This window comes from Pseudopipra pipra, chromosome 1 (genome assembly GCF_036250125.1).
Source record: "Pseudopipra pipra isolate bDixPip1 chromosome 1, bDixPip1.hap1, whole genome shotgun sequence".
Taxonomy (NCBI): domain Eukaryota; kingdom Metazoa; phylum Chordata; class Aves; order Passeriformes; family Pipridae; genus Pseudopipra; species Pseudopipra pipra.
Window position 1 is genome coordinate 110,307,985 of NC_087549.1, and position 18,114 is coordinate 110,326,098.

Sequence of the window (18,114 nt, forward strand, 5' to 3'; positions counted from 1 at the left end):
CTGTGAGATGTCACCTGCAGGTACGAGTTTGTATCTTAGCAGTACCTGAAAAAACATGTTAGTCCTGAGCTTGGTATTAGGTGGTAAAGAGGGGCTCTGACAGAATTAAGAATGTATGTTTTCAGTCCCCATTTGGATGCCAGGTGAGTCACTGCAAGTCCCTTTATGTAGACATAAGGAAGGAGTTTTTTACAATGAGAGTGGTAAAACACTGGCACAGGTTGCCCAGAGAGGTGGTAGATGACCCACCCCTGGGAACATTCAAGGCCAGGTTGGAACAGGCTCTGAGCAACCTGATGTAGTTGAAGATGTCCCTGCTCACTGCAGTGAATTTGGACTAGATGACCTTTAAAAGTACCTTCCAACCGAAGCCATTCTATTATTAAATTATTCAATTATTATTATTATTCAATTATTATTCAATTATTCCCTTGCTCAACTTTATAGTACTGATAAAGCTTAAATATTAATACTGGCATGTTCAGCAACTATAAAAAAAATTAGACCAAGTTTTGTCTGGAGCTCTCTGGTATCCAAGAATGGTGGCAGATGTGATTACATAGAAATGTCATGCTACTGGTGGGCTGGCAAGAAAAAAAAATAGCATTTTCTTGCAATCACTTTCAAAACCAGACAAATTTTGTTTGCAATTGTATCACAAGGGAATAGCAGATTTCACAGGTGAAACTACTTGTTCTATAATTGGCATTTTTGTGATTTAAAATGAGCATATGCCTGGCCAAATGCAACAGTGAGGGTGGCTTGGCAGGAGTGGAAGCATTATTTTGTGCTTGGAAATGGTGCCTTGAAAGTTATTCACCTCTTGGGGATACAGAAAGGCACAATCTTGATCACTGAAAGGGTAGTGAAGTCCCTGGAGCTGCACAGGGGACTGTGGTCTTTCTTGCAGTGCAACTTTGCACCACAAAGGACAGGGCCAGGCATCTCCTCTTACCTGGGAGCCCTGTGAGCAGCCAGGTGGTGAAACCATTTTTGTGTGTCAGGCAACGAAAAGATCCCCCGGTCCTGAGGGAGCAATGTGTGAAAGCCCCCCAAAGCATCACCTGACTGCACCAAGGGCTTTGCACTTTCATAGACACTTTCAGAGACCTTCAGAAGAGAGAGGAATGGGAGGGAACATCTTTGCCCTTCCATCCACCTGCCTGTAGGAAGGAAAAGAAAATGAGGTTTCTCCTAATGACAGCATTCTGCAGTAGAAAGGCTTGATGTATGACATCACCCCCCCCCAGTGCCCCTGCAACATTACAATATTACATACTTAGTAGCCAGGGATGGAAACATTTTAAATTTTTGTTTGAACTTCCTGACATTATTTTAAAAGATATCAAAGCAGAAACTTGGTTTTCTCACAAGTTACTTTTAAAGAAGCATCACTAGTGGGAAATGTTACAATCTATTTTTATTTATTTATTTGTGTTTTCCTCAGTTTGACCAAAAAAAATTGATTGATTGGTTTTAATCTCTTCTTTGACATTTTTGGCAAAAATGGGCACTTTGGATTGTTTTCCTGTGAACAATAATCAAAACCAAGGAGAGTTCAAGTGTTTTGAGACTCATTACACTTGAAAAGGAACCAAAAAAGCCAGACTAGGTGGATTGGAAAGTGGTTGACTGGAAGGACCTTGAGAGGAAGAAAAGCAGTTCCATATTTCCAAGATAAGATCCACACACAAAAAAAGGATATTTGGTGTTACTAGAGAAGAAAACTTGCTGTTACTGTTTACTGGAGTCCCCCTTTCACTGCAGATTCTGCAGTGCTGTCTGCTCTCCCAGCTGCTGCTGGGAACAGCTCCTTGAAGTGTTTTTGTGCTCAGCCCTTGCCACAACCATTTTTGTTTGTTTCTCGGTCTTCTTGGGTTTAGTAGCATTTTTGTTTAGTGCAAGTATTTTCTGTGTCTTGTTTTCTATGCATTGTATTTGCCTATTAACTGCTGTAGAAATTGCTATTGAAATGTTCACCTGCCTCTTTCCTTCGGCAAGCACCTGCTTTTCAGCATGTGACAAATATTTTCCTTTTTGTATCAGTGAACACTATCAGGAGAAACTGTGTGGAATATGCAATGCAAAAGTCACTTCCTTTTTCAGTTTAGGGAATTGCTTAGATGTGAGATCCAGCTGCTGAAGAAGACCCAGGAGCTGCAGGAGAGGTTGCTTACCTGTGGTTGAGGAGGAGAGTGCAGGTAAAACACTTGATGCAGCCTGCCCACAGGCAGGCAGGAACGACGGCAGGAACTGCAGGGGGTTGGTTTTCCACAAGCAGGGATCACTTCCTAGCAGTGAACGTGGGGCTCTATGCCCTGCTTTGTGCCCAGCTGAGCACAACCTCCTTCCTTCTCCTCACATCAGTGGGCAACAGCCAACTCAGTCTGCCTCTGTGATAGATGGGAGCTACCTCTTTCCTTTCAGGATACTGTGACTAGACTGCTCCAATATCTCCTCCCCCTCAGGTTCACCTGCTCTGTTCAGAGACCTGTCTTCACCCTCTCCCCAAATGAATGCTTGGCTCACCACACAGCAGAAAATGGTCTGTTTATTCTGTGATTCGCAGCCATCAGCAGAGCTTTCACATTGAGTTCACAATAGAAAATAAATAAGCCAAGAAGATGAAACATGTTGGTGTCATTCCTCTTTTAGTTTCAGCACTGTTGGCTATTCACTACAAACATGTGGGCCAGTGTGTAACTCAGTCCTTTTCAAATGGGGTTGCCATGAATTTAGCTGGTATCTTCTAGCAGTACTGTGCTGCTGTGTTTATATTTGAACAAGTTCCCTAGAGTTCAAAGCTACTGGGACTGACACAAGATTTCTCTGAAAAAGGGACAATGTCTGACTACTCAACACATGGAATATATTTACATTGCAGAATGAAGGCATTTTCCTGCCTCTCTTTATAATAAGACACCAGCAACATGCAGTGACAGGACAAGAAGGGATAAGTGAAATCATTTTAATATAGTATCAATGTATGAGAAACCACAAAAGAAAGAAAACATTTTCTGGAAAATTCTGCATATGTATATATTGCATTGAATAATCTTACAGAAAAATTTACATCAGGTACATGATTTTAAATATTTTAAAACACTGATTTGAAGAGGACAACAAATTGATTTCTCTCTTTCTGTACAGACATGTGAGTGTGATTTTCTGTTACTATAGTTTGCTGTTCTTCAGGAAGAGTACTCGTATTCTTCAGCACTGCGGCGTCCAAAATCCATCCAGCCCATGTAATCTCTGTCATTTATCCTGTGAGTAGGATCAATGCTCTGTACCCTGTTTCCCATAACTGAGAGTCTTCCAGTGGAACCTTAAGAAAAAATGTTTGGGAGAGCAGAGAGTGAGTGGACATATTATCCAAGTTCACCCATTTTCTGATCAGTTTTGTACTCAGATGCCTGCAATAATGGAAACTCTTGGATATAACAGTTATATTACATGGTCTGTATTGTGTCATTGGGGAAAACATCAAGAGAAATATTACTGGTAAGGTCCTGAAAATGGCTTGGATTTTTTTATTGCAAAATAAACAGATCATCTTCTCCTTCCTGCTGCAGGAGCATTCTGCTACTGTCTGCCAGGAAGGAATATGGATGCATTGTTCCTTTTTCCTTCCTTTTTCACTAGAGAGCCCAAACCATTTTGCACTCTTCCTTATAAGGCTCTATGCTTGCTTGCTGGTATTGGGAGAGTTAATCTAGATGCAAAATAAGCCTCTTCTTGAGAGCAGGCTGAAGCCTGAGACACCACAGTCCCATGTTGCTTAAAGAGATATAGATGTAAGTACAGTGCAAGTTCAGTAACAAGCAGGGTAAAGTCATCAATCCCAGGTTTTGTGGAAAAGTGGGAATAGTCTTAAAATGGAGAAAGTTGTATCTGGAATTTATAGCTAAAGAGACCTATTGCTGGAATAATACAGGGCGTATTACTATGTTGGTGATTTTTTAACAGCTTATCCAAATCCTTCATAATTCTGTTCACAGCAAGGTCAGATGCTGATCTATGATCTTTCCTTATCCTTTCTGTCTTCCTTGCTTAAGGCATCAAAGAGAAATTATTTGCAAGGAGAATTTATGCTTTAAAAAAAGGGCTACAATCCTCTATTTTCACATCATTATATGATGTAACTAAAAAATGCAGGGAAAGGTAAATTACTTCTGTCTGTACTCCCTGAAAACAGATAAAATTGACACATGCCAATAATTAGATTATCTTAAGCCTTGAGTGAGGAATAGATTCAATATACTCAGTGCAGACTGAGGCTTGGGGAATACTTGAACTGAAAAGGAAAAGAAGCCCAAATAAAATCCCACAGATCCAAATCTACACAATTCCCTTGCTTACAGTTTCTTGTGTTTTGAAGAAACCCTGGGGACTCTGTGCTTTTATATTTCAAGGTCTTCCTCATGTAATGATTTATAATGAACATGACTCACTAAAACATAAAGCAACTGCATTGTTTTGTTAGGGGTTGCAGAGCGATAGGAGAGCTGAAGGTACAAAACCAACAGAAAAAGCGCCGTGTGTAAGACATTTACCTAGAACAAAATTACAGCAAATTTAGTTATCTCTAGAAAAGAATGTCTACCATTAAATGCTCAAAAACCCTAGAAATTCACATTCATAATTCAAAAAAATGTAATTAAGTTAATGGCTCCTTAACGTTATAACCAGTCAGGGCTAAGACAGCACAGAACCATCACTCAGATGTTGGTGCTTAAGAGACATCTGAGCCTGTGCCATGACCTGTGGGCTGTAAAGGCTCCCCTGGTGCCATTATGCTCTGGTCTAGCAAGGGCTCCTTAGACAATAGTAAACATGCATGTTGCTGACTTGATAGCTACACCATCTCTCATGCCAAATTCATGCTGAAAGCCTGCAGAGGAATATAACTGAAACCTTGAGTCACAAACAGTGTTTATTTCTTACCAGCACCTTAATTACCTTTTCTCAGACCACCGGAGATTTCCTGTGGGTACTGCAGAATCAGTGTACAGCAAACATATTCAAAAATTGTTGCAGCTCACCTACGAGGCTTCCATCAAGCCCTAACTCTTTCAGAGAACTGAACTCTCTCACCACTTTACCTGGAAATGCTGTAAATAATCAGCATTTCTATTAATCACAAGGGCAAATGCCACCACTGGTGTCTGGTAACACTAGCAAAAGCCCAGACTCTCTTTCCCCCTAAATGGAATTTTCTACTGAGTGTTATGGTTTAGACAGGTTAGAAGTGACTAATACAGAGTGTTCTGCAGATATTTCTGAAGTGCTGCCCAGAACCTTCATGTTAAATGAGAATATAATGCTCCAATGGGAACACTGTATACATCGTTATAAATTAAGTAAATAGTTTTTGTCCCTCTGAATCTTCTCTAATGAGCAACATCTACAAACCAGAGTCCAGCTGGCCTAGTCACATCACAAGGATTCCATCATCTGCTAGCAGACACTTCGTAGAGTGAATTATATATGTCAATAACACATACTTAGAAAATTCTCCTTCGTATTAATACTTATCAAAAAAGACATCTTAAATCCAAAGGGATTTTTTTCCACTTCATCTGGTTAAACTGTTTGGAAATGTCAGCCAGGTACTTAAGAGTATATAATGGATACACAAACTAGAACAAAGTGTTCTGTTTCCATGTAGGTGGGCAACAATGACTAAACTGGGGAAAGGTAACAAGGACTCTGCTTTGTAGACTCCTGCAATAACATCCTTATTCAATAACAGCTTTAAGAGTAGCACTCAATTAACGAATTTCATATCTGAATTCTCTTTCCTTTAAATTGTATGAACTGCTAAAAGAAGTTCCTTAATGGATATTGTGCAAATTGCTAACATAAGATGAAATCTCTCAGGCTCCATTGAAAATTATTCTTTTTCTGTTGTTTGTAATATGTCTCTGTTCTGTGTGCACAGATGGGTGTGTATGGCTGCACATGTAATGCATAAAAACGCACGTAGCATCTCTTAATTGCAGACCACCAAAGATAAGCATAGGGCTTTGCCTAGCATAGAGGTCAGCAATGAAGCTATCAAGAGGCAAGGGTTAAATTATCTGCGTTGTGTGGAGACACAGGAGCAGAGAAAGCTCTTCCTTATATAAAGTGAACTTTATCCTAAGCACAGTTTAGGGCTGGGAGTGAATTAATTTCTCAATGTCTGTATGTCCAGGTAATCCTAATTACTGGCTTCTCTTGAAGTCCTCCTTCCTTCTTAGATGCCCTCTTTCCCTGTAGTACAAGGGACAGACTGGAGTGAAACTTCCACAAGTAAACAAAAATTTGTGTAGTGGCTCTTGTTGAGCTTGGAAGTCAAAATGCTCATAGTGTAACTCTGTTGAGATACAGAGCAATACAGAGATGAGCCAGTTCAAAAGGAAAAATGTTTTCTTGGGGAAGTTTCAGTGGTCAATGATTTTGAGCCCTCATTTTTACTAGTAGCACAGATGGCACATGTTTCAGCTTGTATAAAATATACACTACAAGATGTCAGCAGGGACAGCTTTACTCTTTCTCTAATGTAATACAATTGTTTCCTCAAGTAATTAATAAATCTCATGATAAGAATTAAGCCCTTTAATACCATTACTCTACTGGTGCTTCATGTCCTTGTTACACAGTGCCATGGAGGTTTTAAGTAACTGCAAATTTGCGTTCCCAGGCTGCCTGAGACCAAAACCCTATCAGCAACTGACATGTTTTGAAGGAAATGTGCTTTTACTTATCACTGCTTTTAGTTATTGCACTCATAAACATGAATTTTGATGTTTCAAAAGCTTTCACACTTTTGTAATTTCCTCTGGGAACAAATATATGAAAAATCCAATACTCAGAAGATTTCCCTGGTACAGGTATTTCTGGTTGAGGTGAGGCTATATATTTGGTCTGTATTTATGCTCAGTAAAGTTTTCCTGCTCTTCTAAATTTAAAAAGGGAGAAAGGAGTTTAGCTAAATGAAAAAGTTTGAAGAAAATGTAATTACTGTATTTTACCTGAGATATAACATACTGAAAATACCAACAAAATAATAAGACTATGAAAATAGTAGTTAAAAATAAAAGCTGGACTATAGACTGACAGGTAGATGACATCTTCCTCAGTTACCTGTACATGACACTGTCAGTGGCTGCTATCTACAAATAATTTTTTTTTTTTGAGGAGTTTTGCAGTAAATAAAGGAAAGCTCTCTACTTCAGGAATAATCAGGCAAAATTTAAATCCTATCTTCTCTAAGAATCATGTTAGATGATGAGGGGGTTATCTTAACACCTAGGTATCCCTGCAGGAAATGCCACCGACACAGAAGTAGCACAGTGAGCAGGCTATCCCCAGTACCTTTTCTGGCTTGCTGGAGATACTTGGCCAGCAAGGCGCCAATGTTGGCTCTTTGGTCGATGCTTCCATCCAGCCGTGCCATGGATTTCAGCGGCCCGGTGGACGAAGGGGCGCGGATATGCCGGTGATGTTCTGCCAAGCTCTCCTCAAGCTCAGCAGCCAGTGGATTCCCGTTGTGCGAGCCCACGGCTTGCTGTCCGAAACAGCTCACCGAGAGCACAGCCAGGAACACACAGATGCAAATACCGCTGTACATTGCTGGGGAGGAAGGGAACAAAAGGCTGTTAAAACAACCAGATGTACTACGTTGTATGCTGTCCCTAACCTCTTCTGCCGTTGGGGGTGCTGGTTTCTGAGCGAATCGGGGTTGTGTTGGGCTTTTTTTAATGTAGCTAGCTGTGGGATCTGTCTTAAGTTGCAAAACACACAAATAGCTAAATATCCGTTGATAAGAGGAAGATACAGTTAATTAATTTTGTTTCTTCTGGTGTGGTGTGTGCTATGTCTCCCTAGTCTACTCAATTCTTATTGGCTTTTATTTTTTGGAAGTTGTATTTCATAAAAACTTAAGTGAGATGAATCCATCTCTGTGAAAAAAAAATTTCAGGATTCAAACATTTCGGTATTTTGCCATTGTACTAAAACCTGCTCTCATTACACGTACTCAGCTTTGACAAGTCCTATGAAGAGCCTATATTCTACCAGCCTTCACTGAGTTGAACTTCAGTGTTCAAGAGGTTTCATCTCATCATAAACAAAAAGTAAAAACAAAAACTTGTCCCAAGGAAAGAAAAAGCAAAATCTAACACCCCTGCCCCAAAGCATTTGATCTAACAGCTGAGGTGGTAAAAGGTGTTTAGTTAAAAGCCATAAAAAATAAAGTGCAACTTAATAATCTTCTTCATATAAAACAGAGAATTCAGATTTTAACATGTACAAAGCAAAACAATGTTGGTTTACTAAATTGTTTTATCACATAAGCTGAAATAGTATTTTTTCTGGAAACAGAGAAATTACTCCCAGTTATTAGGAGAAAAAAACTACCTCGTACTTAATGCTATGGGGGTCATTTCCATTTATAAATACACATGAAATATCCCAGCTATATGAAAATTTTTGAATCATTTAAGTGCTTTAACAGTACACTGAACCTAACTTTTTAATTTTAAAAGGGGATAAAATTAAGTTTATTTGCCCAACACATACACTAGATTGAAAACATTTGTGATGTATAAAACATGGCAGTTTTAAAGTATTGTTAGGATATGAATGAAGAAGCTCATAAGATCACCCCAGCGTGGTTATTAGTGATGTACCCATCTAGGCTGGGTACTTAGAAACGGAAGGTGAGCTGCATCCTTTCAACCTCCCTGATTCCTGTATTTTTTACATACACACACACACACACGCATGTATTCATGTCCATGCTATCGACTCCAAAGCCAACGACTCACCACCGCTGGCTGTTACCCTTCCCAGCCTGCCCGGTGGGGAGCCCACCGCCGACCAGACCACCTCTCCCCGCATCCCGCGCCCCGCGCTGGGGACCGCGCCCGTCGGGAGCGTCCGGAATCACTCTTTCCCCGGCGGCCCCGGTGCTTTTCGCCTGGCAAACGGCGGGATGCCCTCAGAACCGCCGCACAGGTAGGTGCCAGGCATCCCCCTTTCCTTTGCCTCCCTCCCCCCCACCCAGCAGTGGTGCCGTCAGAGGAGAGTGACAGGCGCTCCCTACCTTTCCGCTGCCGTTTCCCAAGGTCCGACTCGAGTTGGGAGTAGCGAGTCCCGTGTGTGCCCAGGCAGGGAAGTCGGGGGAGATTCAGCCTCGGCCCCTTAAATAGCGGCGGGCACCGCGGCGGTGTTTACACATCTCTGACGCAGCCGGGGCCGCCGCCCGCTCAGCCTCCCGCTACATCGCCCCCCCGCCCGGCACCGGGGGGGTGTGTTCCGCGGGGGGAGCGGGGCTGCTTCCCCGCACTCCCTCCCTCCTTCCCGCCGGCCGGCGCCTCAGCGGCGCTGGTTGCGGGGGTGTGCGGGCTCCGCGCGGGGCCGGCCCCCGACGGGCGCTCTCGGCTGGGTACGGAGGAGCTGGAAGCCCAGGCGGACTTCCAGCCGGGTATTTAAAAAATGCTCCTGAGCGGAGGTATGCCCGCGCCTACCGCCCCGGCGAGAGGCTTCAGGTGGGGCTCATGCCCCAGCACAGGCAGCACCGGCCGTCGGGATCCACTCCCGGGCCGCGGAGGGCGGGCTCGCTCTGACTGCGCTCCCCAGCTGTGCCAGGTGCGGGGACTGGGGCGTTGTGTTTCGCCCTCTGCAGCCTCCTGCGACCTGAGCGCGGAGGCACAAACGACTCCATCCCCCGCTTCCTCCCCGGAGCTTTCCCGAATATCTACTCAGGAAGACGGGACGCTCATTTTATTTAGAAGACAAAGCAAAATATAAAGCCAAGGACGATGTCCTCAGAAAGCCGAGGATGGAGATGCCTTCGACGTAGGTTCTCCCTCACCGACCCCAGAGCTACCAACCTCCCCTGGTCGCTGCGGGGACCGCTAACCCTTCCCGCGCCCTCCGCCGGGCAGGTGCTTCCCTGAGGCGATCATCGCCAGGTCCACGCAGCAGCCTCGGACGCCCTCCCGCCTCCTCTTTTTCGGGGGGTGGAGGAAGTCCCGTCAAGCTCGGGCCGCCTGGGCTGCCGCGCCGAGGCCGCAGCGGGACGGGCAGGGCCGGCTGGGGCAGCAATTCCCGCATCCGCAAGGTCCCGCCCGAACCTCCCTGCAGGGCATCCCCCTGGAACAGCCGCTTCTCGGGACCCAGCTCTGGGCTCCGGCGTCACCATGCCCAGTCTGTGTCTTAAAATTTATAGCTTGGGGGCAAGTGAGTCCACCGGTTGCTTTTCCCTCTCCGGGAAGGGAGCCGGGGAGCCCTGAGACACCGAGGCTCCCCTGGGAGCCGCCTGTGCTGCACGGAGCGTGCGGGGGTGCAGAGTGCCGGCTGGGGCGCGGGGCGCGGGTGCTCCTAACCCATAGAAGACAGAGCTCCTGGGAGGGAGAACAGCACTGCTTCCCCATCCCGTTTCCTCGCGCCGGTCCTGCCGGCTGCACATCGCCCCGCGCATCCCGCCCGCGCCCTTCCCGCCGCGGCCGGCAGAGGGCGATCCAGCTGCACGAGGGAAATAGATCCACGGAAAAGTCACGAAGTCCCGTGGCAGGAGGGTGTCACGAGGCCTGAGAGTGGGGAAAAGCTAGCCTGTCGGCACCTCCTCAGCGCGGGGGAGCCCCGGCTGCTAGTGGCCAGCGGTGGCCGAGCTGAAGGCGCGGGGAATGCCGAGGCGCCGGCGTTGATGGAGCGGGACGGGCGGGGGAGGGATGGCGTGGCTACCGCGTCCAGGCGCCCTGGTGGGGCGAGGTTTGGAGGTGGCGGAGACGGCGATGGACCAGCTCTCTCACCGCCTTCCAGCCACTGACAGGGCGTTGCCGAGTGGGATTCGGCACCTGAGCTGCGGGCTGCCTTTCATCTCCCACACCGGTGCCGGCATCAGGCAGAGTTGCCATCCCAGGTTGATTAAAAAAAAAAAAAAAGTAAAATCAAAACCTTTTTTGAAAACAGAAATATAAGTTGAAGCAATTTGCCAGCCGTGAAATTATTCCAGCAGTACCTGTCGAAGTGCTAGTTTAATAGCTGTGTCTGTCTCCAGAAAAAAAAACCCAAAAAACCAAAACACAAAACCAAAAAATACCCAAAAGCAAATAGTAATATTCCTGATAATTCAGTTTCCCTGTTTTGACTTGGTAGGAAAAGTAATCACTACTATTAGACGATTAAATAGTCAACACTGAATTGAACTGTAGGTGTCTGGGAAGTGTATCACAATCTTTCTGGGAAGACACAATAACAATTCTTATATAGTCACATCAAGCCCTTGTGAACCTCACTGTAGATAATGAGTTCCCGAGGGACCAGCCCAAAGCTTAACAGAAGAGAAAGACAGAGCACTTACTAATATATGCATATACATAATTCATATCGGAGGGATATAAATATAAGTGCAGGCATTTAAATCTGATATATTTGCCTGATTGAACAAATACACACTATAGGAGTTCATTTATGTTAAGCTGATTTAGAGTATAATTTCACTTATAAATATATCCAGGACTGGACAAGTGAGAGAGAGAGAGTGTGTGTGTGCACATGTGTGTGCACAGGTGTGGTAGCCAAACTTCCTATTTGTGTTCATGAATAGACAGAAAGGCAACAACATATGAAATGGAATAGAGAAAACAGGAATGATGTCAAGTTATTTAAGTCAGCAGTGCTGCACCATCTGTAACTTGGGTAATACACTTTTGAACACCAGATTTTCCTAATTGTTTGAAACTCTTGGCAAGTTGCAATCCTCGGTAAATATATGTTAATTAACGGCATTTTTGAATTGTTTTGAGCAGAGATAAAAGACCAGACAACCTGTTCAGCATGAGCAAATATGACATCAGGACTCTGAGGTGAGTTGCCTGCAGAAACGCAGACTATGTATTACTTCACAGATGTGGCACAAAGAGGAAAGAATTGGGGTTCAATTTGTGGTTTAATTTGTGGTTCGACCAGTGTTTTTGTCAGGTGCTGGGTCTAGATGTGCATCATGGATGAGTAGAGTGTCAGCCACAGGAGGGCCTTGTGCCACCATCACATGTGGGGTAAAGCAGAGGCTGCTCAAGCACATGACTTCAGCCTTAGATCACCAGAAAGAAGAGTACTTTGACTGCACCAGAGCTTGAGTGATATTGCAAGAATCCAAGTACACATGCAAAACAAACTTAAATCTAATGTGAACCCTGCAATGCAGTAAATGCTAATATAGGTGTATCCCTGAGGTGGAAGCTGGATGATACCATAGTTTAGATACTTCAGGCTTTTTAAAATTTGTTTTCTGGCAAGAGTCTGTTAAAAGAGTTGAGTTTCTCTAACCTTTTCCCCTTGATAATCAAGATATCTCTATCCTCAACTGCTTTCTCTATTTATTTGCCAAACATTTTCTCCTGTTTAGCTGAGGCAGCAAAAGACAGTGTCTAGCTAAGCATACATTTTGTGCTGTTCCAGCACAAAGCTGGGAGTTGGGTTTAGAGCAAGAAGGTAGCATGAGAACAGAGGGATGGAGATATTTCCTTATAACTGTTCTGCAGTGGGGATGGCCAGCATCACCAGTGTAAGTAGTTAGAGCACAAGTCATGGTGCTAATGTCTCAATCTCTCTCTGCTGTGAGCTGGAACAGAGACTGTCTGTGAGTGACAGAGTGACAGCAAGCCCAGCTCTTCCCTGCAGCAGTAAGCATGCAGGTGCTGTGCAATACTTCCTTTCTGTCCGTGTGCGTGTGACTTTTGTCTCTACAGGATATGTTTTCCTTGGCAATGTCACATAAAATTTGCAGTAGCATGGTTGTCACATGGACAGCATGGCAACATACATATTTGATGCCTTTTCTTTTTAGCCAAAAACTCCCCATATGGATATTACTCAGTGTTATTGTGTGGCTTTGGACTCCAAGACATTTAGGCTGAAAACTAAATATAGCACCATATACTGCTAAGTATATTGGGACTTTAGACCTTGAGGGATAAAGCCAGGTGACTATCCTGTGGGACCAGGTGGCTTCATGTCCAACTGTGTAACAAGGAATACATTCTTTCATTTCTGAGTATTTCATCTTTTTCTGATTATTACTCTGCAAGTTCTTTTTACTTTCTTCTGGACCCTGACACTTATGGGTAACATTCTGTGCTGTGTTGGGTCAAATTAATGTGGTTTTTTTTATGTGAAACTGCTGGAGTGGCAGTCTGGAGGATTACAGTGAAGTAGGAATAATTGGCAGAGGACAGGTGGAAAGGGAATGGTATGGTTTCCTGAAACTAACAGATGAATTAGTGAATAGGTTATTAGGACCAACTGCATGAATTGTAGATGTAAAAGCCTTGAATATATTTTAAGACAGCACATTGTTCTGCTGCTATTTTTCTGGGTGTTGATTCAAACATTATATTTTTGTCATTTAGTTTTTAAAATTATTTTTAATTTTAATTCAGTATTTTCTATCAAAAGGTCTAAATACTTTCATGGTAGTCTCTTTCCTCTGAATTTTCATCCCACTTGAGAGGAAGATTAACTCTGCTTGGAGTCAACCCAAAAACCAAGGGAGAAATTTTGGTCTTGGGCAAGTGAATAGGAGTAAGGAATCTGGGTCCTCTGCCTGAAGAGTGCTGACCTCCTTTCACAAAGCTGTGCCTCAAACAAATATATTAGTCCTTGACTAACATAACTAAAGAAGGATCCAGTAGAAGCAGATCAGCAGAGCTGGTGCTGAGGATGTTTGAACACTCACAGGCTGCTCTGCAGTGGAAATAAAAGAGGAACAACTGGGAATGACCATAGAATTATAAACTGGCTTGGGTTGAAAGGGACCTTAAAGATCATCTAGTTTCAACACTTCTGCCATGAGCAGAAGGGACAGCTTTGACTAGACCATGTTTCTCAAAGCCCCATCCAACCTATCCTTGAACACTTTTAGGAGTGAGGCATCCACAACTTCTCTGGGCAAACTGTTCCAGTGCCTCACCACCTTCACAGTAAAGAAGTCTGTTTCAAAAGTGTACTCCTGGTGTGAACTATGTGCACTAATGTAAATTCACTCTTTGCCTTAGAATAACCCATTATTCTGCAGTTGTGTGAAGAAGGAAAATAAGAGGATAAATCCCATTTCCTGGCAGAAGGGTTGGATTGTTTAGAAAAATAGATTTCAACCTGTATCCCATGAAATTCAGGCAGCTGGTATGTAAGCTCCATACAGATCAACTGGAAAACTTACTCATATGATGTCTTCAAATTTTGTTCCCCGTGGTTTCAAGAACAAATGGTGAAGCAAAACAGAGAAGAATCCAGAGTAATTTTCTAGAAGACCACCCAATCCCAAATCACTTGGGTTTTCATATGTTTTTTGTTTGTTTTTTTTTTTCCTCTCTGAAAGACCAAATTGATTTTCGGTGGGAATTTGCTATATGTATCTTCCAAAATGATCTTAGTATAGAGGCTTTCATGCAAGCTGAAAACTGGAAAAGGAAATCAAAGTGCTAGATAAAAATGATAAAGATACGTGAAGTGCTTGTTGCTGGTAAGTTCTGTGTAATTTCAGCAATATTTTGAGCATTATAGTAGAGCTTCTCTTGCTTGTTGTTACCTCAGTTATATGTCCGGCACCCCAGGAAAGTCCTTGTCCTTTTTTTAGGGGAGAAGTTTTAAACAGACCTTGAGTCTTCTGCCTTCAGACTCGAAGTACCTGCTTCATCAGATATTTTTTTTTGAGAAAGCAGCTGTGATAGAGCTCTTGTAGATGAAAATAAAATATATATTCACAGGTACTGGAATCTGTTTTACATTGATGGGATTGTTTATGGTTTTAAATGATTGTATTTTATTCCATAAATAATATTTCCTTTTATGTAGGAGAAACCAGTCCAACAAACTTCAATATATGTATGAGTTAATTTATTAAAAAAATAGACTACTACAGAAAGGAAACACATGATACCTCTTGTACTTTTTAAAATACTTTGTGCTTTTCAGATGTTCTTTCCACCTCCCTGCCGGCCCCTGGACAAAATTGTCTTTTCCACTGTGTGGCAGTAACAGAATCCTGTAGGAGACACTGTTTGCTCCACAGTACTCTCCTTGGAAAGGGGAACGTTTGACTAATCAACTTTATCAAACAATTTAAAATCAAAAAGAGGAAACTCTATAAATGACAAGTACAATGTATTAGCTTCTTGTCTTCCAAACATTTGCGTTTTTCATCTATGCTAAAACTAGAATTAGGACTTAAGAATAGCAAAGTGATTTGACACTGGACAGACTGGACAGCCAATAAGTGCTTTTTAGTGTCCTTCAGAAGCAATAGTGCTTTCTGTTTGATATGTAAGGACAGCTGGAGTCTTGTTATTTCACTTCTACTGTTAAATTATGCTTTGTAATATGGAAGAAAATTGAATTAACCTGGATGCAAAGTATGAATTGTTATTCTGACAATTCCTGTTTAAATAGAAATGCCAGAAATGTCCATGGAAAGTGTAGGTACTACATCACTGTTTTGAATGGCTAGAATAGAACGAAAAACCCCAATGTTCTTTGAACACCAACTCTGACTGCATTGCAGTGAAATGAAGAAAGGAATTTGGTATAAGAGTGTTGTAAAGAAGATACATTGAGGTCCAAGGAATTACCCATTGGAAGAAGTCAGTATTCCCCACTTTTGAAAAGACTACGCCAATACTGACTGCCCAGCAATGTCTCTTGGAGATACTGAAGGATTGTTACCTGCTATGTGCCAGGTCTAACACTTCTTTGTGCCCTGATATTACCATGTTCAGAAACAACCACTTATGTGACCACAATAACATAATTAAAGCCTTCAGGAGGTCAAATTGGTTTGACTTGTTCAGCTTCTTCGAAGGCTGAGGAAAAAGAGACAGTTAACTCAGAGCTCTTTAAAAATCTTCCCACTATCCCTTAGTGAGTGAATCTTCCCTTAAAAAAGCAGACAAAACTCTTCTAAATTAAGATTTTTTTTTTCCAAATTATTAGGTATAAATATATTTTTAAAGCACTGGGAACTAAGAACACCTACTGATGATTGGACTAGATGATTTTAAAGATCTTTTCCTATCTTAATGATTCTATGTTTCTACAATAGAAAAGAATTATCCCCCAGACAGAAGAACTAAATCTAAGGGGAGTGATTCTTTGGAAGCAGACAAACCTTGATATATACTGCTTATTACTAGGAGCAGCCTGCTGGAGGTGGACTGATCTAAGAGTGTTGGGAACCTGCTCTGATTTGTGTTTAAGAGAAGCCAACTGGGTGTCCTGGAGTGTCGCCATCGCGGCTTTGTCCCCATCTGATTGACGGTGGTGGTTGCCTGCATTGTCCCGCACATTTGGTACTCCATTTTTCAGGATTCAGTGATATGCTCCATGCATAGCTGCTCACACAGGTGCTGTGCTTCCCAGTGTGAACCGTGTGAGGACACAGTTCTTTGGGAGATAATGCCAGCGGGAGGACAGCAATGCAGATACATTATAAGTGTCAGCTTTTTAAGAGCTGGACTATTGTCCTCTTGCTCTAGCAATCTAATAGAGCAACCACTGTTTGGATGTATGTAGGCTCTGTTAGGTGGTTGTTGGCCACTTGGTCGGGATAATCGATACCTGAAGTGCTCATCAATGTCCGTGTAGTGTTGGATCTGATAATGCTCTTGTTGGACCTACCAGCAACTGCATTAGATGGGTTGGCATTGTGTGTCATGCTCATAAGAGAGTTCAGGTCATGAACAACATACTCTCAGATCCTTATTTGCATCCAGTAAAATTGTGTTTAATCTTTTCAGGCTTGGTGTGGGGGAAGGATTTCAAGTAGGTCAGTTGGATATCAGAAAACATGGTATCATCTCCAGCCATAAATAATACAGTGATAAACTGTTTGATCAAAACATTTTGAAGTGGAATCAGCCACTACATCCTAGGACACTACTGAACATAAGGTCCACACTTCACATTAATCAATATCTAATATCTCAGTTATATTTTAACATAATAGAGAGATTAGCTCAGGTTAGTTCGTTGCTTTTGTCTAAAAAGCTTCTTCCTTCTTGTTAGTTTGAGTCACTATCTTGAACTTATTCAAAGACAATCCTTTAATTTTTAAATAATACTATTAATATAATTGCTAGAACTGTAAGATTAAATTGAAATTTAGATCTTCATGCATTTCTTTTTATATTTATGAGTAAGAATAACTCTGAATATTCATTTATCTGGTTAATTTTCATTCACCTCTTCATATTTTCATTACTAATCAAAACAAAAAGAAAAGAACTTTTCATAAGATTAACAGAAATTCAATTGATCATGTTTCATAAGAATCATAGTCTCTTGCTAGAAATACAGAATTTAGGGGTTTTTTGGTACAAGTTAATTATATTTTACTCTGATTTTCATTATTTTTCTATTACTCTCCTTGATTATGATATGCCTGATTCTTATTCAATAGTGAATAGTGTTTCAGTCCAAGCCCCCAAGCATGACTCAAACAAATTACAGTATTTAAGCAATGCTATAATTTGGGTGAGTTATACTTCTTGTCTCTGTGGAATATATACATGACAGCTTTCCAACAAGACAGGAAAAAGAGATTGGCAACAGTCTCTGTGGTGTTCCTTAGTGGAGTTGATGACCAGAGTAGGGTGACTGACGCCTTCTGTATTACCTGTCTTGTCAGTTAGCAGCAGCCACAGTTTTACAGATCCTTCCAGACTGTGCTGTGCAGTGGTCAGATTTTATGGTACCTTTTTTTTTTTAAAATATATTTTAAGAGAATTTGCACATAAGATTTGACCACATTTTGATTAAAGGCCAAATCCTGCTCCTTTAGAACACTGGCAAATAAGAATTTTCATTAAGGCTAAGCAATGGTGTACATATATGTGGCCAGGAAGGAGGTAATGGAGGTTACCTTATAATCATGTTTTCTTTACAGTCCATGACAGTATTCTTGCCACTGATTCTTTCCTCATCCTTTTGTTTTTTCATCTTAAGCTAAGCACTGGTACATATGTTTTTTTCCATGCCAAAATAGGTCTTCATTTATATGGAGAGTGAAAGATATTTCATGTTGAAATGCAGTGGGAAGTTTTACAGAACTGAGTGCTTTGCAAG

General features: G+C 42.2%; 1 protein-coding gene across 2 annotated transcripts; it reads right to left on the reverse strand.

Moving 5' to 3' along the window:
- Positions 1 to 2,533: 2,533 nt before the first annotated feature.
- CCK (cholecystokinin) lies at positions 2,534 to 9,289 on the reverse strand. 2 transcript variants are annotated; one of them, XM_064671009.1, is made up of 3 exons: positions 9,095 to 9,289; positions 7,363 to 7,620; positions 2,534 to 3,328 (listed from the first exon to the last, which is right to left on the reverse strand). In XM_064671009.1, the coding sequence occupies exons 2-3, from the start codon at positions 7,616 to 7,618 to the stop codon at positions 3,192 to 3,194; spliced, it is 393 nt and encodes a 130-aa protein (XP_064527079.1). In that variant the 5' UTR covers positions 7,619 to 7,620; positions 9,095 to 9,289; the 3' UTR covers positions 2,534 to 3,191. The 2 variants fall into 2 exon arrangements, with proteins under 2 accessions (XP_064527079.1, XP_064527088.1); XM_064671018.1 differs by lacking the exon at positions 9,095 to 9,289 and having other exon boundaries at positions 7,363 to 7,623.
- Positions 9,290 to 18,114: the final 8,825 nt, after the last annotated feature.

Excerpts from the sequence above, each read along its gene's own strand:
- CCK (XM_064671009.1), bottom strand. The coding sequence starts at position 7,618 with ATGTACAGCGGTATTTGCATCTGTGTGTTCCTGGCTGTGCTCTCGGTG. Across the intron at positions 3,329-7,362 it reads TCTCCAGCAAGCCAGAAAAG|GTTCCACTGGAAGACTCTCA; the intron begins GTACTGGGGATA and ends TTTTTTCTTAAG.